The sequence below is a fragment of the Silene latifolia genome, chromosome 9, assembly GCF_048544455.1.
Source record: "Silene latifolia isolate original U9 population chromosome 9, ASM4854445v1, whole genome shotgun sequence".
NCBI lineage: Eukaryota > Viridiplantae > Streptophyta > Magnoliopsida > Caryophyllales > Caryophyllaceae > Silene > Silene latifolia.
In genome coordinates this window covers 24,580,869-24,607,498 of record NC_133534.1, presented here as the reverse complement: position 1 = coordinate 24,607,498, position 26,630 = coordinate 24,580,869, and the positions used below count along the sequence as shown (strand labels likewise).

Genomic DNA, 26,630 nt, shown 5'->3' with positions numbered 1-26,630 from the left:
AGATGTGGATCTACGCCTTGGAAATGGAGCTCGAGTAGCGGCCGAATCCAAAGGAACTTATGTATTAGCTTTGCTTAATGGATTTTAGTTGTATTTACATAATTGTTTTTATGTGCCTACACTCTCTAAAAACATTATTTCAATCGCTATGTTAGACATGGACGGTTTTTGTTTTGTCATTAAGAACAATCGTTGTACTATTTCTAGGAACGACTTGGTTATAGGCCAAGCTTCTTCCATTAATGGCATTTACATTTTACAAACCTCAAATCCGACTAATGATATCTATAACATTCAATCAAAGAAACTCAAATCAAGTGACCCAAATGAATCGTTCATTTGGCATTGTCGATTAGGTCACATAAACGAGAATCGCATCAAAAGATTAATTTCGACTAATGTGATTAAACCATTTGATTATCAATCATATGGAATATGCGAATATTGCCTTCTTGGCAAAATGACTCGAAATCCTTTTAGTGGTAAAGGGACACGAGCAAGTGAACTATTGGGACTCATACATACCGATGTGTGTGGACCAATGAATATCACCGCTCGTGGAAATTATGACTACTTCATAACCTTCACCGATGACTTGAGTAAATATGGGTATATCTATTTAATGAAGTATAAAAGTGAAGCGTTTGGGAAATTCAAGGAATTTCAAAACAAAGTAGAGAACCAATTGGACAAAAAGATAAAAGCACTACGTTCCGATCATGGTGGAGAATATCTTAGCCTTGAATTCGATTCACACTTGAAAGGTTGTGGTATTATATCACAACTTTCTCCACCCGGAACACCAAAACTCAATGGTGTTTCCGAAAGGAGAAATCGAACCCTACTTGATATGGTTCGATCAATGATGAGTCAAACCGAGCTACCAAACTCGTTTTGGGGATTTGCAATCCAAACGGCAATTATATCTTTGAATAATAGTCCCACAAAGGCAACCGAAAAGACTCCATTTGAAATGTGGAAAGGAAGAGTTCCTAATCTATCCTACATGAATATTTGGGGATGTGATGCTTACGTCAAGGCAAAGACCGACAACAAGCTTGCCCCAAGACCCGAAAAATGCACCTTTATAGGTTACCCCTCGAACTCTCGAGGATACTACTTCTACAAACCTCAAGATAACAAAGTGTTTGTGTCTTGCGAGGCTGTCTTCTTAGAAACAGACTTTATTTCTAAGAGACAGAGTGGGAGAAATTTTGAACTTGATGAAGTTCAAGAGCCACAAACCGAGGTAGAGATGCAAGAAGATGTTCCTTCGTCGTCTAACGCGGTTATCCCTCCTCCACTTAGAAGAACGGGCCGAGTTATTCACCATTTTGATCGATATGTGGGACTTATCGAAGAAGATGGAACACTTGATGTGTTGCTTATATAAAGTGACGAACCCGCCACCTACAAGGCCGCAATCTCTAGTCCAAATTCCTCTATATGGCTTGAAGCCATGAAGTCCGAAATGGATTCTATGCATGAAAACTAAGTTTGGAACTTGGTAGATTTGCCTAAAGGGGCAAGACCTCTTCAATGCAAATGGATTTTCAAAGTCAAGAATGGCATAGAAGGACATGATGATGTCTACAAAGCTAGGCTAGTGGCAAAAGAATTTACCCGGCCAAGTCCAAGGTCTCCATCATGATGAGACCTTCGCCCCCGTAGCCATGCTAAGATCCATACGGATTTTGTTAGCGATCGCCGTATTTCATGATTATGAAATATGGCAAATGGATGTCAAAATCGCTTTTCTAAATGGGCATTTAGAAGAGGAGGTGTACATGATACAACCCGAAGGTTTTGTTGATTCTAAAAATCCTAACAAAGTGTGCAAACTTAAGAGATCCATTTATGGTCTTAAGCAAGCATCTAGAAGTTGGAATCATCGATTTGATCATGTGATAAAAGAGAATGGTTTCACTCGAAGTGTTGAGGAACCATGTTTATACATGAAATTCAGTGGGAGCAATGTTGTGTTCCTAATCTTGTATGTCGATGACATACTACTCATTGGAAATGATATTCCAATGCTGTCTTCTGTTAAGAAGTGGTTAGGTAACCACTTCCAAATGAAGGATTTAGGAGAAGCACAACGCATATTAGGTATCCAGATCCATAGAGATAGATCCAAGAGGATATTAGCACTAAGTCAAGAGTCTTATGTTGATAAGATTCTTCGACGGTTCAACATGGACAAATCTAAAAGGGGATTGGTACCTATGGTAACTGGGACAATATTGAGCAAGTCTCAATCTCCCTCCGAACCCCAAGATGTTGAACGCATGAAGATGATCCCTTATGCTTCCGCTGTTGGATCAATCATGTACGCCATGATATGCACACGTCCTGATGTCTCGTATGCCTTGAGCATGACGAGTAGATATCAAGGAAATCCAGGTGAGAGTCACTGGATAGCCGTCAAGAACATCCTTAAGTACTTGAGAAGGACTAAGGAATCTATCTTAGTGTTTGGAGGAGACACCGAGCTCCGTGTTAATGGTTACACGGACTCAAGTTTCCAAACGGATAGAGATGACATGAAATCACAAGCTTGTTTCGTTTTCATGCTCAATGGTGGTGTCGTTAGCTGGAGAATCTTCAAGGAAGCTTTGACCGCGGATTCTACAATGGAGGCTGAGTACACTACAGCATCAGAAGCTGCCAAGGAAGTTGTGTGGATCAGGCAATTCACGGAAGGTCTAAGAGTAGTACCTACCACCAATGATCCCATCACTCTCTATTGTGATAATAGTGGGACGATCTTCCAAGCTAAAGAGCCAAAGTCTAGTAATAGATCTAGACATGTACTTAGAAAATATCATATAATTAGAGATTTCATTGAAAGAAAGGAAATTGCGATATGTAAGGTTGGGACGGATGACAACATAGCCGATCCGCTCACCAAGCCTTTATCGCAGGCCAAGCATGATGGACATGTTGCGTCCATGGGACTTAAACGTGTACCAAGTTTCTGTTAGATTTTGAAATGAAATAAAAGTGTTATTTTTGTTCATGTTCATAATCACATTTGTCTTTTATCTTTTCTTTATACATTGTTACATCCAAACGGGTTGTAGTGACAATTGAACTCCGTTAAAGTGAACACGGATTAACATAGTATTTGCCCATAGTCACTTGTATGAGGCGACGTCTCGAAGTGACTAGAGTGTGATGCGATTGATGGCAAGTTCAAGTGCCATAGAGTCATGTAATATGACTATTCGATCACATAGGCAGGCTGTTAGGAACACTTTGTCGAGCCTTATGACCGCTTATAGAGTTCTGGCAAATTTATATAGCCTGGTCGTGGCGAGAGCTACTATAGTATTCTAATGAGTCGATTCTTTTGACTAAAGACTGTTCGCCTAAGATGGCACAGTTTCAGATTAACTTTGATTTGTGTTACTACGACCTTTGTAAATGGGGTCAAATGGGGATATTTTGGGTTATGATGGTTGTGGCCAGTCGAAGGGAATGAGTGCGATAGGAATTGTCCACCCCTAGTCAGGGTTATAACAATATCTCAGGGCCACTCGAGGAGTAATGAACTGGAAATGCGTGGCCACGCTCGGAAGATATCTATGGTAGATAAATCCGGTCAATCAGTTATTCTCCAGATCGAGGAAACCACTCTCGATATGATCACTTGCAAGTACGACCTGAAAGACACCTTGCATTGAGTGGGAGATAGTAATAGGACAAGAGAATTGGTGACGCACACTTGTCGAGGACAAGTGGGAGATTGTTGGAATATGTGTCCTCCGACAATAATGCGATCACAACTGTCGATCATGATGATCACATGTTTAAGTCTCATTTTAAAGAATACAATTGGGATGTAATATTTTACTGTCAACTGGTCCACACATATCGGTAATGATTGGCTGACTAGAGTTTGACATTATTGTCATGCGATGGTGGTGATCAGTTGATCCCCTTAGGTCATACCTAAAGGGTAACACTCTTAATTGAATATTTAATTGATCGTATGACGATACGGGTTAATTAAATTACTTAAAATTGACGTACGATTTTGGAAGTAATATTTACGTATCTCATTATAATTTGATTAAATAAGATACGGTCTAAGTGATTGAATTGTTTTATTACTTAGAAGAAATTATTGTTTAAGGAAACAATTGCATTTGAATGAATAATTTATTATAAATACAAGATGTTGTGATTTATAATTGGTAAATTATTTTGGTTCAAGTAATTATGAATTACTAAGTCGATTTTGTATATGACGTATTTTTATTAATGCGTTAATTTTTAATATGTTAAAAATGCATAACAATTTTACATGACATGTGACATGTGACAAATTGACAAATTGACAAAGATAAAATGGAGTCCATTTTATCTTAAGTGGGCCGAAATTAGGAGGGAGTATGGTGTTTAAATTGTGTTATATTATTTGAGTGGAAAACAATATAATTACACCTAGCCATAGCCATGCAAGCCTATGTTTTCTTGGTTAGAAAAACTTGACCATGCATTGGCTCCCTCTCTCTCCTTCCCGCCGGTTTTTGAAGGACAAAATAGAGAGTTTTTCTCTATTATTTTTCATTCATAATTCACACAATATTTCTAGTGTAAGAAATAAGAAAGCTCTCTAAGAAAACTAGAGAAATAAAACTCCAAACTTCTTCCTCTCTTAACCGAAGATTAAGAGACCAAAATAAAGATTTTTGAGTCAATTTTATTTAAATTAATATTGTTCTAGTAATAATAATATTAATTTTATTAAGTTGTTACCTTGGGTATTATTCCTTGGGAGGGATTCTCTACTTGAATCCTTGTTCATCCATTTTAGGAAGCTCAAGAACAAGTGAGTAGGAGAACTCACTTGTGCCCAAATAATCCGAAATCCTCAATGTAAGATGATGATTTCTTTCTTATTCTTTTATTGTTTGCATGCATAAGATCATCTTTTAATTTTATGACTAAATTAAAGTTAAAACATATATGAATATGTCAAGTAATGAGATATAGATTTCTAACACCAGTGTGGGGCAGATGGCTAACACCGGTCTCCCTACACTCTGACTCGTAGGCTGCTATTGGTGTTGCAAAGAATAATTTCTACAATTCAAAGAAGAGACACATTCGAATAAGGCACGCTGCAGTTAGACAACTCCAAGACAACGGAGTGATTGCTTTGGACTATGTGAAGTCCGAAAACAATCTTACTGATCCCTTTACTAAAGGGCTGGCTAGGAGACTAGTCGTTGATACGTCGAGGGGAATGGGGCTTAAGTCCTTAGGTCAAGAGTGAGACTTGACTAGGTCTAAAGCTTCTATTCCTATGGCGTTGTATGATTCATAGCTTTATGATGATGCTTTTGAGACGCACTTGATGGATCATACACCAGGTTGGACTTAGGTCCTTAATGACTCATGTGAGAAGTGCTATGAGAAGCACTTGAGTCTCCTACTTAGGTGTAACGATCATTAGACTATGAGAAGTCTTCTGAACATATCTATTAGTACCAAGGTAAACGCATAGTTCTAAAAGAGCGCGTTGCACTTTGAAACGCGGAACGATCTTAATTCTGAAGGTAAGATATGTGTTGTGGGGGGTATCGACCGAAGCTCAGCTAAGAATTCAAATCGCAAGATATTCTCTCGCTGTAAGTAAGTTGTTTCCTCATTTCACTAAAGTGTCAATTCAAATCGAAAGATATTGATACCTAAGTATCCAATCCTTCCTTTACCCAGGAATCTCTTCTCTTTGCTTTTCTTCGCCATCTGTGGGGGATTGCTGGAAATGATGGCTGTAAAAGCCAAGTTATTTTGTCCAACTTTTCATTTGATATCCCACATCGGTGGATTACATAACCTTCCATGTGTTTATATTGACTATTGTCTATCACTAGCCAATTGTGGACCAATGAGGCTTTTGTTGGGATTGTTGGGCCTGTGGGTTTGGGTCCAAACACACACGCGCGCGCGCGCTGGCTCGGCCCTGCCTGAGCTTGGGCTCGGGTTTGGGTAGAGCACCTGCGGTGCGGGCCAACGGCCCAATTTTAATCTCGTTGGGCTTGTGTGTGTAGTGGACTGTCCACATTCAGTGTATTGGAAGTTGTAACAGTCAGTCAATGGAGACTGTTAGTGGCGCGATTAAAGAGCTGTTAATGCTCCACTAATCACGTTTTGACTGCTGCATTAGTGGAGCAGTTTTTGGCTCCGTTGTTGATCTATTTTACTATAAATAGATCAACACTCTTCACTCCAGAACACACAACATTCACTCTCCTCTCTTCTTTCTCCTCTTCTCTTCTTATAATAATTTATGGGTAAAGATCATTATTTCGTTCCTAGTCTCACAGTTCCGAGTGGGCGAAACTGTGTGGAGACTGTAGTGTTATCCTTGGGGAACTAACGGCACTAGCTGATCGCCACCACGGTCGTACCGGAAATATATTTTTCAAGGCAGTGGCTCCCTTACCACGGCACTACGAATCGGGTTATATTTCTTCTGATTTCCTTACTTTACATTGTTACTGCTTTATTTACTCCAACAGGGAGTTGGACCATCTCCATTTTCTTTTTCATACCTATTTTAAATTATTATTTTCTTTACTTTATTAATACTTACGGAGTACATTATTAGATCGTTCAAAAATAAAATCCAGATAATTGAAAGGAAATAAAATAAAGAGGATCTTGTAATCACATGAGTGATTTTAATGCTGACGAGGTTTGAATCGAAGTTACGAACACCATCTTGGGTAATTTATTAGCCTAGGCCAGACGCTGAGTCGTTTTTCCTTAGTCAACCGTGCAAAGCCAAAACAAAGAAAAATGATAAAAACAATATAAAAATCAAAAGAAATTGAAAATTCTAAAGAAAGAACAAGGTAAATGAAATTTAACTAACAATTTTGATGCTAAGATTTGCAGTTATTTGCAAACGGGTAATGGACCACCACACAGACACTTGTTATGACCGAAGAAAATTGGATTAACCCGTTTGAGATGTCGACCATTTGGGATTGGACCACATAGCTCATTGTAAGTGATATCGACATACTTTTCAAAATATTCTTTTAATCGATAGAACAATTTGGGTAATCTCCCATATATATTATTATGGCTTATATTGAAGGTGAATAAACGTGGGGCTAAGTCCACATTCGTAAGATCGAACTTGAACTGATTGTTGCTTATGTCTACCTCGATTACACCGTCGTTGCTTTTGTCTATCAAAAATGTGGCATCCCCGGTTAATTTATTGTTACCGAGCCTAAATATGGCTATGCTGCCACCCGCGAGAGATCTAGGGACTGGTCCGGTTAATTGATTGTTAAAAAGAGATATGTAAGTGAGTCGAGTAAGCAAACCTAGAGATGTTGGGATACGGCCTGAAAACTGGTTGTTATATAAAACAAGACCATCAAGATTACTAAGCCGTTGGCCTAGAAAATCGGGTATTGGACCGGACAAGCTATTTGTGTGAAGGGCAAGGGTTTCAAGACGAGTTAAGTGTCCCAAGGATTTGGGTATTGGGCCAGTGAGTTTATTATTCGAGAGGCTAAGGAAGGTGAGCCCCTTAAGCCGACCCAAGAAGTTGGGTACTGCACCGGAAAACTTGTTATCGTAGAGGTTTAAGTTGGCTAATTTAACAAGACGGCTTAAGAAAGTAGGGATTGGGCCACTCAAATTGGTCGTGGAAAAGGTCAAGGATGTGAGATTGGTAAGTTTGCCAATATAGCGTGGGATTGGACCGGTTAGATTGGGAACTGAAAAAAAAGTAAGCCCCACAAGGGCGGGAAGTTGATCCAAGAAAGACGGGATCTTATAGATATCTTCATTCCAAAAGAATGACAGAGATATAACGCGTCCATCATCGTTGCATTGAACGGCGTCCCATCCATCCCACTGGACACAACATTCATTGGCAATGTCCCACGAGTTGAGGGAGGGAGGATTGCCCAAGTGGTTTTTAATGCGAAGTAGTGTTTTTATGTCGTCGGCATTGCACATTCCTGGAAAACCAGGAATTTGGGAGTTTGAGAGTGTGACAAAATGTGAAATTAGGAGGAAAGGGAGTAACAAAAGTATGTGCTTGTACGAATTGAGTGGACTCATAATGAGTATGGTGTTTTGATGCTCTTTGATTGAAACGATTATTGAGCATACTAAGATTAATTTGGTAGATGATATGATCAAGTTTATAAACAAGTTGAGTGCATTTATGATAAATACAAAAATTAAGGCTGCCTTGTTCCGGGAAGGTTTCAGTAACGTATCCTAGTTAAACCACGTTTGCACGGTACCATATTAGTCAATTGTCAATTTACATGTAAAGAATTAAGATGTACGCAATTGAGCCGTAACCAAGGTAGTGATGGGATTTTAAAATGTGGATTAAATGGGATTGGCGTGGTATTTGCTCACCTCATATTAGAGGTGGTAAATGGGTTAATCAGATTAATTTCGGTTCGGGTTTTTTCGAATCGGGTTATTTCGGTTTATTTTTTTTTTCGATTTCAGCTCGGTTCAATCCAGGTAGGATTCAGCTTTCACTTTTAATCGGTTGTAGATATTTCGATTCGGTTTTGGTTCGAGTTGGGTCAATATTGGTGCAAATAAGGTTCGAGTCGGGTCAATATCAGAGCAGATGAGATTCGAGTCAGGTCATAAGCGGATCGGATGTCAAGGGATTAGGTCTTTATTCAAAAGATTGGATATAATACGAATAATTTTTTAAAAAAAAAGTAATAAATAATGTTTTTTTGTATAATTACGATATAATATTAATTCATTGACGTCAAAGGGGTGAAACTCATGTACAAAAAGACACCCTAGATGTGACGCCTAGGTACATTCGGGTGATTTCGGGTTTCAATGTTGGGTTTCTGTCATCAATGTACGGGTTGAAATCGGTTCAGGTATATATCAGTTCGGATTAAAATAATTCAGGTTGAAACAGTTCAGGTTCATTCGATCTTGGGTCTATTTCAGATATTACAAATTCGGTTTGATTTCGAATCAATTCAGGTCGATTCAGGTTTCGGGGTGTAGTTCAGTTATGTCTTTCGGGTGTACGGTCAGGTGTCGATTCAGGTACTTTCAACCGATTTTTCGGGTTCGGTATACTTTTGCCAGGTCTACCTCATATATTAAATGTGAGGTTAAGAGTTCGTTCTCTTTTATGTGAATGGAGCAACCTCTTTGGTCAGCTATATACCTCTTCGTGAAAGCACCCACGATGAGGGGATTATACACTCTTGTCGATGGTGGACAACCGGTTTAAAAAAAAAAATAATGTAGAGTGCGAGAACATTGTACATAAACATGGCAAAACCAACCCGCCTCGATTGACTCGATCCGAAATGGCCGACTTGAGACCCGTAATTGAGCCGAACCACAACCCATGAGTGTGACCCAAAATCCGAACTGACCTGACCCGTCCCGAATATGACTCGAGCTTTGTTGACTTGGAACTGATACCCGATCTGAAACCATCCAACTCGAAAGTAACCCGACAAAACATAACTCTATTTGAATAAGGAAAAACTGATGGGAATAATCCCACCATTTACTCCTCTTCCTATAATAATCTCACATATCATTAAACTCAAACATAAATTCTCATTTGTGACGGCGATATCCGTCACAAGCTTGTGACGGATACCGTTTCCTCTCACAAAATGCCCATTGAAAGGTGAGTGGGAAGCACGTGGGGGGTGCCCCACCTTGTCCCCTCTCTTTTGTAAGAGGTCACAAGCTTGTGACGGGATTAACCCGTTACAAGCAAGACTAGCTGAATCTCAAAATAATCCAACCTTTGTATCATGTCTTCTTAAAACAAGCCATATGAATTGATAATTGCCCTTCCTCATTACTCCCTCTTCAATTTAGTCATCTTTTCTTCTAATTGTAAATATCCTCTTTCAATTAAAAATTGTGAAAAATAATTACTTTTTTAATATTTTGTATGAAAGAGAGATGAGAGGGAGAGAAAATAAGAGGTAAAACAGGGCTAAATGACGGTGGTGAATTGGTGATGGTGGAGGGACTACAAAGGGGTAATGGTGTAATGGTGATGAGGGAGTTAAAATAAGAAGAAGAAGAAAAAATGATGACCGGTGAATGTTACAGGAGTGAGGGTGAAGGTGATGGAATTTGGGAAAAAATGTAAAAAAAATTTAAAAATGACTCCGTAACTGGTTAACCAAGTAATCAGTCACAAGGCTTATTTAAAGAAGATAGAATATAATGGTTGGATTATTATGGGATTAATGAAAGGTGGGACTATTTTTGGAAGAGAGTTAAAAGGTCGGATTGTTTTTGTCAATATTTCCTTTGAATAAAAAAAAGACTTGAAATGGCTAATTTAAAAGCACACATAGTTATTTATGTTAAAACAAAGAATCAATTATCAAAAGTAAGCTAAAAATAGGTGATAATACTAAATGTACTTTTTTCACTCTTAATCATTGACCCGAAAATGACCTGGACCCAAAATAACCCAATCCACTTGACATGAAAATGGTCCGACCAACAAACCCGAAAACAGTAGAAACTCGAAACAACCCGACCCGGACCCGAAAAAACTTCGTATGATGACACTTTCAAAGGCCAATGTGCTCATACATCGGTGATCATTTGATACAAGAAAAAACACATTTGATTATTCTTTTTTTTTGTGGCAACTGTAAAGATAGAGAGTTTACATACTAAAAGTACGACTCACATGTGAGTCGTACGTACATACAACATTATTGAAAATAAAAGTACAATATCCTATGAAACTAGTACGGTAGATGAGATGTTGGGTAACAAGAACATGTTGGTGGAGTACGGTAGCTTGGACTTGAACTTCATCATGCACGACATCCACATGGCACGAGGCTCCCAAGGACCATCGAGACATTTGTTCTGACGAGTGATGGGAACAATATACACTTACACAACGAGGACGCAAAAAGGGAAAGGCGAGAACAAGCCAATCAGACTTGCGACTAAAGGAAAAAAATTTCCTGTATCTTGAAGAACCAACTTGACAGACCAAAAACCAAAGACCCAAGTAGCCACGCAAACAGACGGACCAAAACACAAAAAGCTCCTCAACCAAACGCTTGGCCAAAAACACCATAGAGAACCACCCTAGGATGCAACCAACATAGGCCGGACATAAACTCATCCCGTCCTTATTCTTATTATTATGGCTAATTATACTAGACAACATGTATAATAACAGAGAGATAAACAACACGAATGTTGTGATTTAGACCACAAAAACCATCCAAACCAACACCTCATCCAACCCAACTTAAACCAACCTGATCACACCTCAAAAAGACATGAACAAAACTTATTCACTCCATTCAAGAACCATGGCAACTATACCAAACTAACCAAGACAAGAAAAAAACCCGCCTACACAAAAGGACGCAACCATCATCGGCGACCACCAACGACACTACCCAGACGAAATCCCAACAAAAACTCAAAGAATCCTACATGCAACCACACTCATAAACGAAAAACCCAGCCGTAACCTTCAAACAGGCAAAATGAAGCCGATAAGTGGGGGATGGGGCGAGGAGAAGGGAAACATCATATCACTCCAAGCTGCAACACCAGACAAAGACATCAAAGATGGATTGTGTCCATCCCAAGGACACGATAGGCGGGGGGAGGGGAACACTATATCGACCCAAAGACCAACAAACATAAGCCACCAAGACACAAGATGGGTTAAACCCATCCTATAGACCGACGAAAAACCGAACAGACCTGGGGAAAAAGTCTTACCATGGATGGGGGAAGTGGCCAGGGGTTGTGGATCATACCGCGGAGATGCATGCAAGACCAAAAGAAACAAAGAGATGGGAAACCGTCTAGGACGGAGGACCACCGAGCAAATAACCGCGATCAACACCGGAAAAGGAAGGAAGCAGGTGCGCAGCCAATGGGAATCGGAAAAGCACGAATTCAGTTGGAATAAGTGAATAAAAGACAAGATGAGATGATTGATCACCGGAGATGGGCCAAGGAATGGACCCATCTCCGACAAAAGGGTGGTAGAAGGTGGGAAAATAGAGGGTGAAAGGAGGAGGCGGCGGATCAAGAAGTTTTTAGGTTTTTACGGTTATTGGTTTAGAGAGAAGGCAGAGAACTTTTCTAAGAGAGAGACACTTTTGATTATTCATAGTACTTATAAATGACAACTAAAGGTACTACATACATGATATTGCTTGCAAAGCGTCTTGCTTGTGATGGGCTAATCTCGTCACAAGCTGAAGACCTCTCACAAAAAGGGAGAGGGGACAAGGTGGGGCACCCCCCATGTGCTTCCCCACTCACCTCTCATGGGTATTTTGTGAGAGGAAATGGTATCCGTCACAAGCTTGTGACTAATATCGCCGTCTTCAATGAGATTTTGTGTATTGCCAATTGATTTAGTAGTAGGCTACCCAAACCCAATCTAAGATGACTTAAAATAAGGGAAGTCTAATAATGTTGACAGTTAAAATATTAATATGAGATTCCAAAATTAGATTTATTTCATAGACGATATTGCTACTAAAAATAATTCCATATGTATGTTACAATAAACATAAGTCATTATGGGCTTATTGTTTAATTATTCTTCTTACACGCATGATAGTATGGTACATGTAACTATGTAAGGTTAGATAATGCACACTAAGAGCCAGTAAGGATCTTCTATCCCACTTTTGTGTCCCATTGTGTGTGCCACACCACTCACCTTTTGACACATCTACTATTACAAATACAGGCAACTACAACGACCATTTAACAACGCTTATTCACGAAAATCATCATAAGACGTTGTAGAATGGATGTCGCGAATTTTACCAAACTTAATTACAACGGTTCTGTGTTGTTAACCGTTGTTATTGGTTTTAACAACGGGTCATACTTTCAAAACCGTTGTTAATATAAAAACTAATAACAACGGTTGAATATATAATACATTTTAACCGTTGTTAATAATTTGGCGCAAAATTAGTGAAAAGTAATTACAACGGTTTGTTTAGAACCCGTTGTTATTAGGTTGTAACAACGGTTGTAGACTGAATAACCGTTGTTATTAATGAACAACAGATTGCTTTATTCTGCTATACGCTACAAAACACAAACACAAGCTAATACTGCTACTATACACAATATCATCCTCCATTCCTCCCTGATCGTCTCTCTGTCTTCATCTCCGTCACTGTTGTCACCGTCTTCTCTCCCTCATCGTGTTTATCAATCAGGTATATATGTTTCTTAGCAACGCTTATAGATATAGGATTTTTTGGGTTATTATCTAATTTGTTGATAATTTAGCTTAATTGCTTTCCTGAATTTCGTTTATTTGTTTGCCTATTATTGGATTTTCTGAATTAGTTGCCTATATATTACGAATGTAGAAAAATGACTCGAACTTGGATGATTGATGCAAATATGAGTGACCGCAACTATAAGGATGGTTTAGCTGAATTTTATGAAGTCGTTTCGAACAATTTGAAAGGTTCTTCTAGTATTGCATGTCCTTGTGAAAGATGTGGTAATATTAGCTATATGGCTTTTCCAGACATTAAAATACACCTAGAAAAGTGGAGATTTAGTCGATCCTATACACGTTGGATTTTTCATGGGGAACCATTAGAGGACGAGAATAGCTCTGAAGAAGATGATGTTGAGGTACACGAAAGGCTAACTGATGATCCTGAGTTTGCCGAGTTTTTTGATTTGGAAGAGTTGGAAGCAGAGAAGTTGAATGTTGGGTCTATAGATAATGAAGAGAATGATAATGAGTCGAATTCTTTTGAAGATGTAGGTGATGACAATATTAATTGGGATGACCTTAACAACATATATGAGAAGTTGTGTGAGTCTGAAGCACATCTGTATCCTGGTTGTAAGTTCACAAAAATGTCGGCTGTGGTGAAGTTGTATAATATCAAGGGGGCAAATGGGGTGAGTGACACGTGTTTCACTAGTTTTTAGCCTTGATAAAGGAGTTGCTTCCTGATGGTAATGTTCTACCTGTTAAGACATATGAGGCGAAAAAACTAATAAGAGGAGTGGGTATGAAATATGAGAAAATACATGCATGTCCAAATGATTGCATATTGTATTGGAAATTATATCAAAACTTAACCAATTGCCCTAAATGTTTGGAGTGGCGTTATAAGGATAAGGAAGTGATCCCGACTAAGATGCTGTGGTATTTTCTAGTGATACCAAGATTCATAAGGATTTATGCGAATCCCGATGATTCAAAAATGTTAATTTGGCATGAAACAGGAAGAATAAATGATGGAAAGCTAAGACACTCGGCAGATGGTATGCAATGGAAATCGTTCGACGCTAAGTATCCTGAGTTCGGCAATTAACCTACACTACTACAAATCCAGGCAACTACAACGCCCCTTTAACAACGTTTATTCACGAAAATCACCATAAGACGTTGTAGAACGGATGGCGTGAATTTTACTAAAATTAATTACAACGGTTATGCTTAGATAATCGTTGTTATAAGTTTTAACAACGGGTCAAAAATGCAAACCGTTGCTAATAATTTGGCGCAAAGTTAGTGAAAAGTAATTACAATGGTTATTTTTTAAACCCGTTGTTAATACTTTTTAACAACGGTTTTTGTTTAACAACCGTTGTCAATACTTTCCATACTATAAACCACACAAACACAGATCAGCTACAGCCACAAAACACAAACCTAATACACAAACACAAACATAGACAAACACAAACACAAACACAAACAGAAACACAAACACACACTTTCTCATCGTCTCTTTCTCTCTTTCTCATTGTCGCTTTATCATCTCGCCGTCACTGTTGGTTTCATCGTCTCTTACTTTCTCTAATTATCAGGTAAACCTCGCCGTCACTGGTGGTTTCATCGTCTCTTACTTTCATCGTCATTATTTTCTTTTTCTAAATATTTCATTGGCATGTGTTTTTATCGATCATTATGTTATTTCTCTAAGTATTATTCGCTTAATTAGTTTTGTCACAGTTGTTTTTCTGCGTTTATTAGCTCGTAAAACAAATTAAATAAAATAAAACAAAGAAGAAGCAAGATGATAGAGAGGAATGCATGATAAACTTAATTAATTAATTAATTAATTAATATATATATATATATATATATATATATATATATATATATATATATATATATATATAAATACATAAATTAAAAAAAGAATTACATTGATAAAAATGCAATTCTTAGATATCCATAGAGAGTCTTATTCTCTTTTATGATATCCATCCTCTCCTCCTTAGCTATTTGGAGGTTTCGTTCAGCAGTTGCTATATCGTCATATAGTTGCAACTGCTGCTGCTCTGTCAAGCCATTTTTTTTGGCGTCCTTGAGTGCGGCTCGAGCATCCACAAGGTAGCTCCTGAAACTGTCCTCAATGTGGAGCAACCGGCGGATGAAACTTGTGTTGTGCTCAGTCATAGTAAGAGTCTTAAGGATGGTATCATTCATTTTGTTGATGAAGTTTGGTGTTTGTTTGAAAGATTAATTAGGGATTGAAGTTTGTTTTAGAAGTTAGAGTTTGGAGATAGTGAGATAATGGAATGATGGTTGAGATAATGCATGTATTTATACTAAGTAATGTGTCGTTTGAGTTATTTTTTAATTAATATATGTTTAGGAAGTTGTGCCATAATCATCATATCTCTCTGCTTCAAATCTTATAACCCTTCTCATTCCTATATATTGTCCATTCATATGCAGGGATGGCAGTAATATTGCATACATCGGAATTATAACGGGCCGTAATTATGCATGCATCTAGTAATATTTAATTTAATTTTTTTTTTTAAAAAACAAACAACGGTTATTTAGAAAAACCCGTTGTCTTTAGTTATAACAACGGTTTTTTTTATACTGTAATCGTTGTTATAAATTTCCCACCAAAATTGAGTCACACTTTCCACAACGGGTTTTTCTTCTTTAAACCGTTGTTAATAGTTTTAACAACGGGTTTCTTAAGAAAACCAACCGTTTTTAAAACCTTTTACAACGGACGCTTTAACAACGTCCGCTTTTTTATATAACAACGGTTTTTAGCCGTTGTTATAGCCTGTATCTGTAGTAGTGCTAGAAACTTACGTCTAGTGCTGTCCACTGATGGAATGAACCCACACGGAAACATGAGTAGCCAACATAGTACTTGGCCAGTAGTGTTGGCTATTTATAACTTATCTCCATATGTGTGCATGAAAAGAAAGTATTTGATGTTGTCGTTGTTAATTTCCGGCCCTAAACAACCTGGAAATGATATAGATGTCTATTTGGAACCTCTTCTAGATGATTTGCGAATGTTGTGGGATAGTGGGATAGAAGTATTTGATGCATATAAGAACGAAACTTTCAATTTGAGTGCGATGTTATTGTGTACAATATCTGACTATCCGGCTTATGGCGACCTTTCTGGGCACACAGTTCATGGGAAAGAGGCTTGTCCATTGTGTCGGGAGGATATCGAGTCTGAATACTTGAAGTCTTCTCGTAAGTATGTGTATATGGGAAATAGGAGGTTCTTGTATCATGACCATTGTTATCGCAAGATGCAGAAATCATTCAATGGAAGACAAGAACTTCGTCAACCTCCTAGAATTTTGAGTGGGCATGAAGTTTATCAGAAAGTAAAGCATATTGAGATAGATTATGGGAAGAAGAGCGGCTCTAAATTGTCTACTCGTGGGTATAAGAAAAGATCCATATTTTTTGATAAACTTCCATATTGGCCTGACCTGGAGGTCAGGCATTGCCTCGATTTCATGCACATTGAGAAAAATGTCTGTGATAATATTATCAATATCCTTCTGAATGTTCCCGACAAAACAAAGGATAACGCCGCAGCTAGGGAAGATATGAAAATGATGAGTATTAGGCTAGAGTTGGCACCACAGAAGAGAGGTAATCGTACATTTTTACCGCCAGCAGCTTATACCCTTTCACGGAATGAGAAAAAAGAGTTATGTGCATGTTTTAATGGAATTAAAGTGCCACATGGTTATTCGTCGAACATCAAAAGCCTAGTGTCGATGCAAGACCTAAAACTCACCGGGTTAAAGTCACATGATTGTCACACTTTGATGCAACAATTACTACCTGTGGCTATTCGTTCCGTTTTACCTGAAAAGGTAAGATATGTTATAACTAGATTCTGTCTCTTCTTCCAGTCCATATGCGAGAAAGTCATCGATCCCGATGACGCGAATTCATTGCAGGACCTCGTTGTAACCTCTCTTTGTCAGTTGGAAATATATTTTCCACCCTCTTTCTTCACTATCATGATTCATCTGACCATGCACTTGGTTAGGGAGATTTTGTACCTTGGGCCCGTGTACTTTAGATACCAGTATCCTTTCGAAAGATTGATGAAAGTCTACAAGGACTATACATCTAATTGGTATCGTCCGAAAGGTTGTATTGCTGAACGCGCTATTTTAGACGAAGCTCTTTCATATTATTACGCTCATCTCTCCCCTGAGGAGTTGATTGGCGTTCCTAAGAATCGTCATAGTGACTGGATGACCGGAAAAGGTATTAGGGGCCGGGTTGAAAAAATTGTGACACGTGAAATATTGCATTTAGCACATACGTATGTGCTAAACAACGAAGATGAGGTGCAACCTTATATTCAACAACACAAAGATGAGCTCAAATACGATCACCCAAACAAGACCGAGAAGTGAATTGCAAACGAGCATACGAAGACGTTTGCAGAGTGGTTTAGGAATATTGTCTTAGAGTGTACGAATCAAACTGGTGATGACATCTCTCCTAGGTTACTATGTCTTGGTTTAGGTCCAAATGCCAGGGTCACCTTTTACAGCATTTTTGCCATTAATGGATATACTTTTTACCCTCGCGAGCAAGATGAGTTGAGCACAATGCAAAATAGTGGTGTGAGTTCTGAATTTGAGGCAATGCACTTTGCTACTTCAAAAGATAAAAAGCCTATTTGGGGAAAATGCCTTTATTATGGTGTTATTCAAGAAATATTGGTACTAGATTATAATGATTTCACAATGCCTTTGTTTCGATGTAACTGGGTTGATAACAACATCCATTGTGTCCGAAAGGATAAGATGGGATTTACGTTGGTCAATCTGGGTAAGGTAGGCAATAATAAGGATGATCCTTTTATAATGGCATCCCAAGCTAAACAAGTGTTCTATGTCACTGATCCTATGGATAAGAAGTGGTCTGTTGTACTGTCTATAAGGAGTAGAAGGAGTAGTCCATCCGATAATAGTGATGATGATCAGGATGTCGTTTTTGAGGGAATGGATCACTCTACCACTGTATCTTATTTCGACGATGTTGACACTGATCATGAGGACACTGAAAGCATCTATATGCGTGATGACCATGGTGAAGGTATTTGGGTTAACGAAGAAACTATGACATCCAAGAAAGTCCCCGATCCTGATATGGTCCATAATGTAAGTTATTACTTCCTCCGTTCTTATATGATCTACCCACTGTATCTTATAATGAAACAGTAGCTTTTATTTTTATTTTTATTTTTTAAATATATATATATCTTCCTTTTAATTTTTTTTTTAAATAACTATCTCCACTGAACAGATTAGTAGAAGGAACTGCATATTTAATACAAACGTACTAGAAATCTTACAAGACCACAGGGTTACACATTATCTTTATTTAAGTTGCCTTTTCATACAGGCCCACGACACTGCTTATGATAGGCGGATACAGACACACACAGTTTGACACTCAACAAATAACACACGACGTTGCTTGGAAGTTTTAGCCACAACCTGGTTGTAGACACGGACACATTTTGTAGGGGTTTTAGGAGTACATTGCTTGGAAAACAGCCACAACCTAGTTGTAGGCATCGACACTTTCGGACCTGGCCGACTGCTGCCCATCAATGATGGTCGCATACGGCACTTGGACATAGTCCACGGTATTTTTCAGAAGCTCAGCATCCGAGTCTGTGGCTACCCAGATGTATGGTTCGAGTGTTGACCTATTCGGAGCATTCCAGTCGTTCCTGCCATGGCCTCTAAGTTGAAACATCATGTCAAGCTTAAATGCTGATTCTGCATGTGCAGGTGATGTTCCAAACTGAATGAGTAGACTCCCTTTGAATCCCCATGGCCCCCATTGTGGCTTAACTTTGCTGACCAAAGAGAGTAATACTATTAAGTGGATGTGCGAATTGGGTTGACTCATTTTGTGCATTTTTTGAGAAAGATTTAGTCAATGTGGAGTTACACTAGATAATAAACTAAAATAAAGGAAGGCTCGTTCAAGGCAGGTTTTTAAGTGGTACAACGAGGTTCACCCATTTCAAGGAAAGTCTTTGTAGCTTATCTTAAGCACAAAATCTCATTGAAGAGGCGCGATCCGTCATAAGCTTGTGACGGATACCGTTTTCTCTCACAAAATGCCCATTGAGAGGTGAGTGAGAAGCACATGGGGGGTGTCCCACCTTTTCCCCTCTCCCTTTTTGTGAGAGGTAACAAGCTTGTGACGGGATTAGCCCGTCACAAGCAAGACTAGCTGTTACTTAAGTTATGGCAAGCGATATCAATATTAGATGACGGATATCGCCGTCACAAATGAGATTTTGTGATGAGGCTTAGATCCATTTCATTTCTTCTCCATTTCTGTTTTTATACCTATTTCATATTTGATTCATCCCTCCCTCCTATCACCAAACCCCACCCAACTTTTTTACTCCTATTTTATTATTTTCCTTAATGTTTGTGGCTCACAATTCCTTATTTAACTCCTAATTATTCACCCCTCTCTCTTATAACCAAACCTCACCTAATTCTTTTATTCTTATTTTATTCATCTCCGTAATACTCATACCTACAAACAATGGGAAGAAAATATGGAATTGGAGGGAGTATATTTTTAATATTAGGATGGCCTTAGTTTATAATATTACTTCATGGCTCAATTTATTTGGTAATTAATTAATACAACCACGGTATAAATCGTGAGATAACATGAGGTTTTACGTCTTCACGATATACATGCATAATATAAAAATATATTTCCATATTAAGCAATGGAAATTATGGAATGATAATAGTAATTAAACGTTAATGTAGTCACAACATCCATCAACTAAGCAGAGCAGAGACGTGCATCAATGTCTTTAGCACAACCAAGGAGAAAGTCCAAGTACTTAATGGGTTCGGGTGCGGTCTCATTCTTCTTCTCAAATTCAAAACTCCATTTCACCATGCAACAGTCATTCTTTTGAATTGCTTCTACTTTAGGCTTAAAGCTCTTATAAAAAGTCTTGAATACTTGGCCATCGACAACATTGTAGCTTACTGAGTTGTTCTTTTCATCAACCTCTTCGATCTTTGTCCTCACAAATGAACGCTCACCATCATCTGCATGGTATCCTAAACCATTAGTAACAACATCGTATCGACATTAATCAAGTGCTTTTTGGTTTTTTTTCTTGGCTAAGAGGGTTAGTTTGATGTTAAAGCAATAAATCTCATCCGATTTTGGGCAATTAATACCAGATTTCAATGACTTTATATTGATACTAGTTAAATTGGGTGGGGGTGTTCAACTGAGCATGGCCGTAGTCTCCAGCTTTGCTTGTGCGGTCTATCTACCAGTAGAAATAAAAAAAAAAATTTATAAGTAGGGACATATAAAACGATTTGATGAGGCTAATATCAAAAAGTTAACCAATTGCAAGTTAGGCCAAATTTTTCAAATTACCTCTTCTCCCCTAATTTCATAGCTAGCTGAATTTTCAACATTACTTTGTTTTTTTCAAAAACTGTATTCATTCTTTAGATTCCCCTTAACCTAAATTTATTATCACCCTTCTAGTTTAATCGTCAATTTCAATCGTTAATTCTTTAATTAAATTTTAACTACGTTATCTAATGTGTCTGGTTTAAATTATCAAAATAATTTTTATCTAACGACTCTTGCAAAAAGTTGTAACTATAATCGTCAAAGTTAACGTGGTGAAGTTAGTCAAGACAATGTAAACAAGACAAATATAAACCAACAAAATTATTAGGAAAGGCAAATTAGTCTAAGATGGGTAAGGATTAAACCAAAAGACATAATCTTTAACACAAGAAACCCAAAGACTCAATCTTTGGATGAAAACAACAATGGTGAACAAGGAAAAGATGAACAAGAGAGAGAAAAACAACAATCAAACCACAAAGAGAAGAATTCTAACATAAACAACTAAACAAAACTTAATAGAAAGCAAATGTAAACAAATGAAATAAAGGAGAGAAATTATACCAATTCAATAGCAAAGCAAGGAACTTGGATTGAAATAAGAAAGGAGAAGTCTTCAATCTTGTTACAACCCAATTTCTAGTGCTAATAATGAAGTAATTATTGAAAAACTTGTTCTAATTAAGGAAGGATTAGCAAACTAATTAGGAGAGATTCAAACTTGGTAAGGAAAAATATAAATCTAGGGTTGTGTGTTAAAATGAATTAGGGGAAGGGTATTTATAGTTTACAAATAAATGGGCCGAAAATTGCAAGGAAATAGAAATGCGGGGAAGAGAGGTCTCGGCCAGTCGGCCGGCCGCCGGTCCTTGACGGGCTGAAAACCCGCTATAACTTTCAGCCAAAATTGAGTTGCCATGTATGATGAGCCGGCCAACCGGCTGCCGTCACTGAACTGGCTATCAGGAGGGACTCTCAGCCGGCCCGGCCGACCGGCTGGGAGCCTTTTTACGCCTTTCTTCAACTTTCTTTTCCATACTTGTCCCATGATGTTCTTAGCTAGCTTCTTTAGTCCTTTCAGGTCCCAAACCTGCATGAAAAGATATAAACTCGTAGTACGGGACTAAAACTACAAAATGCAAGCTAAAGAGGTCAAAACCGTCTAGATTTAGGAAAAAATGTATAGGAAAGAAGGGGGAAAGTGAGGCCAAATGACCACTCATCACCTATATGTCCACGGTGCAATGAGGAGGAAGAAACTACAAAGCATCTCTTACGATTGTGTTCAGTTTCTCGATTAATATGGGAGTTGATAGGTATTGCTCCTTCTAATATTTTCTTCTATACAACCTCATTTTCAGATTGGTTAACTAAGAATGCTAGTAACGATGTGGAGGTTTCTATAAGCGATTGGCCTATTTATTCCCTTGTCACATGCTCGTGGATTTGGCGATGGAAGAAAAATATCGTGTTTGGGCGTGAAAATGATAATCACTCTCTGCCTCGGGATTTCCTCTTTAATCAGTTCGAGACTACGAAAAAGTCTAATAAATTTGATATACCTATTCCGCTGCCTAGACCCTCGAATGTCGAACTATTTGTTCGTTGGAATCCCCTACCACATGGATGGATTCAGTTAAGTACCGATGGAACTTCGGAAGGGAACCGAGGCCTAGTTGGGGGTGGTGGAATTTTTCGCGATGAAACTGGTAATTTTGTCAAGGCTTATCACTTTTCTTGCGAGGTTTGAACATCCATGAAAGCAGAACTACTCGCACTGCTTAACGGCTTGGAAAGAGCTAAGCATCTCCGCATTACAAAGTTGTTAGTAAACTTGGATAACTCTCCATGTGTAATACTTATCAACGAAGATCAGTTTGTAAGTAATAACCCGACATTGATAATCAGACGATGTCAAGATTTCATCCGGGGTAGCCAATCGAGGGATTCACTCGAGCACTATACTTACGTATCTAGATGTCCCTTTTAATGAGTTGCGTCCTATAAGCACCAAAAAAAAAAATGAGTTGCGTCCTATTCTTAGGCAAGACATTTTTGGGGTCGCTATTACCCGTGTAATAGTTAGCAGTTAACTTTCAGGGCTTTCCCCTCCTTCTCACCAAAGAAAGAAAGAAAGAAATCGTTGCTTTTGATTTTGACACAAAAGAAGAGGAGACCATATATTGACAAGTGCTCAATGAACAAGTATGATGACCAAAATGAAGGGAGTATATATTACGTACAATGTTCTCACACATACACCACATGGTACAAACTCATTTCAAGATCCCATCTCTACTTTGGTCGCGGTTAAAGTCGTGTAAATCTGAAATCATACGAGTAATTCTTTACATGGGCATTGACTAATACGGGTGGTTCCGAACGTGGAACGTGGTTTAACTAGTTAATTACAGTCTCTAGTTATAGAAACCTTCCTGGAACAAAGCCAGCCTTAATTTTTGTAATGATCATAAATGCACTCACCTTGCTTATAAAGTTGATCATATCATCTAGGTTTCTAATATGCTCAATAACTGTTTTAATCAAAAGAGCATCAAAACACCATACTCACTATGACTCCACTCATCCACATACTTGTGTTACTCCTTTTCCTCCTAATTTCACATTTTGCCACACTCTCTAACTCTCAGATTCTTGGTTTACCAGGAATCTGCAATCCCGACGACAAAAAAACGCTACTTCGTATTAAAAAGCACTTGGGAAATCCTCCCTCTCTCAACTCGTGGGACATTGCCAACGAATGTTGCGTCCTGTGGGGTCCATGGGAGCCCGCCGTTCGATGCAACGATGATGGACGCGTCATATCTCTGTCATTCCTTTGGAATGAAGATATCTATAAGATCCCTCCTTTCTTGGATCAACTTCCCGCCCTTGTCGAGCTCGCTTTTTATGTGCCCACTCTAACCGGTCCAATCCCACGGTATGTTGGCAAACTTACCAATCTCACATCCTTGACCTTTTCCAACACCAATCTGGGTGGCCCGATCCCTAATTTCTTGAGCCGTCTTTTTAACTTGGTCTACTTAGACCTCTACTGTAACAACTTCTCCGGTCCAATACCCAATTTCTTGGGTGGCCTTAAGGGGCTCGCCTTCCTTAGCCTCTCTAGTAATAAACTCACCGGCCCAATACCCAAATCCTTGGGACACTTAACCCGACTTCAAACACTTGCCCTTGACAAAAACAACCTGTCCGGTTCAATACCTGATTTTCTAGGCCGACGACTTAATAATCTTCAGGGCCTTGAATTATATAACAACCAGTTTTCAGGTCGTATCCCAGCATCTCTAGGTTTACCTACTCGACTCACTTACATATATCTTTTTAACAATCAATTAACCGGACCAGTCCCTAAATCTCTCGCAGGTGGCAGCATAGCCATATTTAGGCTCGGTAACAATAAACTAACCGGGGACGCCACATTTTTGATAGACAAAAGCAACAAGGGTGTAACCGAGGTAGACATAGGCAACAATCGATTCAAGTTCGATCTTACGAATGTGGACTTAGCCCCAAGTTTATCCTTCTTCAATATAAGCCATAATAACATATATGGGAGATTACCCAGATTGTTCTATCGATTAAGAGATTATTTTGATAACTACGTCGATATCACTTACAATGAACTATGTGGTCCAATCCCAAATGGTCGACATCTCAAACGGGTTAACCCGGTTTTTTTCTCCCATAACAAGTGTCTATGTGGTGGTCCATTACCTGCTTGTAAATAGTTGCAGAGCTTTGAATCAAAATTGTTAGTTAAATTTCAATTACCTTCATCTTTCTTTAGACTTTTCAATCTCTTTTGATTTTTATTGTTTTTTTCATTTTTCTTGGCTTCGGTTATTGTAATCATATTGTACTTCGGCATAGTAATAAAGAGTTGACTTTACATGGTTGACTAAGGAAAAACGACTCTAACTATGGAAAAACAACTCAACGTGCAAATAGTTAGTGATTATGCACATGTTAAGTAAAATTTAGTTTAGTTGGAATTAAAGCCATAAAAGATGGTATTGATGACCTTGCATTAGAATCACCGCAATATTAAAATTGATCGTTCGTGAGACTTCCTTTACACACAAAAAAGTGTTATAACGGAAGCAAGAAAGAACAAATAAAAGAACAATAAAGTGATAAAAGCACAGATTTATGTGGTTCACTAACGGTGTGTTAGCTACGTCTACAGGGCAGAAGAGAGAGAGAGAGAGAGAGAGAGAGAGAGAGAGAGTTATGTGAGGAGTTTTTCAGATTACAGAGTCAGACTGTATGATAAGCATGACTGTTAGGTAGAGGCTTAAAGAGTTTATATAACACTCTCTAAGACCTAATACAGAATGACCTAATAAAGTTCCAAAACAGACCTAGCCCAATAAAAAATACGGATACCGTTTAAATTTCGGACAAAATGTATAGGGAAGAAGGGGGAAAGTGGGGCCAAATGACCACTCATCACCTATATGTCCACGGTGCAACGAAGAGGAAGAAAATACAAAGCATCTCTTACGATTGTGTTCAATTTCTCGATAAATATGGGAGTTGATGGGTACTGCTCCTTCTAATATTTTCTTCTATACGACCTCGTTTTCAGATTGGTTAACTAAGAATGCTAATAACGATGTGGAGGTTTCTATAAGCGATTGGCCCTATTTATTTCCTTGTCACAAGCTCGTGGATTTGGCGATGGAGAAAAAAAATATCGTGTTTGGGCGAGAAAATGATAATCATTATCTGCGTCGGGATTTCCTCTTTAATCAGTTCGAGACTACGAAAAAAGTCTTTAATAAATTTGATATACCTATTCCGCTGCCGAGACCCTCGAATGTCGAACTATTTGTTCGTTGGAATCCCTTACCTCATGGATGGTTATTTCCAATGGATGCATCGTACATATATACAAGCTACACAAAACCTAGCATATCTCATGTTTAGGTAACTAGTTCTAAGAATAATAGAAACATGATATTAACTTTCCTAAGACGAAATCTATACGACTTGAGCTTCAAGGAATACAATATACACAAGATCGAATAATATCACAAGATATTATTTTATTACTCCCCCTCAAGTTAGAGCACTTGGTAGACCAAGTCCCAACTTGCGTTGTAAGTGATCAAACGCCTCGCCTCCTAAAGCTTTAGTAAATAAATCCGCTATTTGCTCTTTGCTTCGAATGTGTAGAGCGTTGATGTTCTTGCTAACCAAATGTTGCCTGACAAAATGACAGTCAATTTCAATATGTTTAGTTCGGTCGTGAAAAACCGGGTTTTTTGCAATATGAATTGCAGCCTGATTATCGCAAAATAAACTCATTGGTTTCACATGAAACACTCCTAGCGAAGCAAGAAAGGATTTTAACCAAATAAGTTCACTTATTGATCCTGCCATCGCACGGTATTCGGCTTCGGCCGTTGATTTCGCTACCGTCACTTGCTTCTTTGCTCTCCATGAAATAGGTGACGATCCCAGCGATGCAAAATAGCCACTTAATGATCTCCTGGTCAGCAGGCAACTACTATAATCCGAGTCACAATATACCCCTAATTGTAAATCCGAGTCTTTACGTAGGACAATACCTTTACTAGGATGGGGGCGTTTGGTACGGGAAAGGGTAAGGGAATGAAATCAAGAAAGGGTAAGAAGGGGAAAGGTATGGGATCACCCCTAATATCCTTTATTGTTTGGTTGGATATGAAAGAGAAAGGGAATCGTCACCATTAAAACTAACTCCACCACCTGCCACCGCCATCACGCACCACCTGTCACCACTACCCACATCGAGACCACCAATAGTAGTGTCGCCGACGGCCCACCATCGTTTTCTCACCGACAACCACCTCGTTGTTCCCATATCCCTTGTTGGACACCAAAA

The 26,630-nt window shown here is 38.5% G+C and overlaps 2 protein-coding genes across 2 annotated transcripts; one reads left to right on the top strand and one right to left on the bottom strand.

The window, feature by feature from the left end:
* Window positions 1–6,874: 6,874 nt before the first annotated feature.
* Window positions 6,875–8,140, bottom strand: LOC141602526 (polygalacturonase inhibitor 2-like). The gene has a single exon (XM_074422767.1). It carries the CDS (start codon window positions 8,098–8,100, stop codon window positions 6,913–6,915), a length of 1,188 nt encoding a protein of 395 aa, XP_074278868.1. The 5' UTR covers window positions 8,101–8,140; the 3' UTR covers window positions 6,875–6,912.
* A 15,170-nt stretch (window positions 8,141–23,310) lies between these two features.
* On the top strand, window positions 23,311–24,489 carry LOC141600733 (polygalacturonase inhibitor-like). Its single transcript, XM_074420979.1, has one exon. The coding sequence runs from the start codon at window positions 23,311–23,313 to the stop codon at window positions 24,487–24,489; it is 1,179 nt and encodes a 392-aa protein (XP_074277080.1).
* The last annotated feature ends 2,141 nt before the right edge of the window (window positions 24,490–26,630 follow it).

Bases quoted from the DNA above. Each gene is read 5' to 3' on its own strand.
- LOC141602526 (XM_074422767.1), bottom strand. From the start codon at position 8,100: ATGAGTCCACTCAATTCGTACAAGCACATACTTTTGTTACTCCCTTTC.
- LOC141600733 (XM_074420979.1), top strand. From the start codon at position 23,311: ATGACTCCACTCATCCACATACTTGTGTTACTCCTTTTCCTCCTAATT.